We start from the raw sequence: 490 nt of genomic DNA, 5'->3' as shown, positions 1-490 counted from the left end.
CCTTCAAACTCCTATTAGATGCCACAAACCCTCTATTAGATGCCCCCAAACCCCCTATTAGATGCCCCAAAACACCTCCAAACCCCCATAAGATGCCTTCAAACTCCTATTAGATGCCACAAACCCTCTACTAGATGCCCCCAAACCCCTATTAGATGCCCCAAAGCCCCTATTAGATGCTCAAAGACACCTCCAACCCCCCATAAGATGCCTCCAAACCCCTATTATATGCCACAACCCCCCATAAGATGTCCCAAAACCCCTATTAGATGCCCCAAAACACCTCCAAAGCCCCATAAGATGCCTCCAAACCCCCATAAGACACCTCCAAACCTCCAGAAGATGCTTCCAAACCCCCAGAAGATGCCCTCAAACCCCTTCTTGGTGCCCCTGGACCCCCGTTGCCCCACGTACCCGGTTGATGAGCTCTCCCACCATCCCGGTCCAGGAGACGTTGGGCTCGGGGGGGCCCGCCACGCACACCCTCCAC

General features: G+C 54.1%; 1 protein-coding gene across 1 annotated transcript in view; it reads right to left on the bottom strand.

Annotated features, from left to right (window-relative positions):
- LOC104408990 (glutamate receptor ionotropic, kainate 5-like) overlaps positions 1-490 on the bottom strand; it is a gene marked incomplete at both ends in the record, with an annotated part of 5225 nt that overhangs the window by 3459 nt on the left and 1276 nt on the right. Inside the window, one exon of the mRNA XM_010018750.1 lies at positions 415-451. Within this exon, the coding sequence (XP_010017052.1) occupies positions 415-451 (37 nt within the window). The remainder of the gene's footprint in view (positions 1-414; positions 452-490) is intronic.

Source organism: Nestor notabilis, unplaced genomic scaffold (assembly GCF_000696875.1).
Source record: "Nestor notabilis isolate BGI_N333 unplaced genomic scaffold, ASM69687v1 scaffold4760, whole genome shotgun sequence".
Lineage (NCBI taxonomy): Eukaryota > Metazoa > Chordata > Aves > Psittaciformes > Psittacidae > Nestor > Nestor notabilis.
Note: the sequence above shows the minus strand (reverse complement) of the source record. Positions and strands in the feature narration are given on the sequence as shown.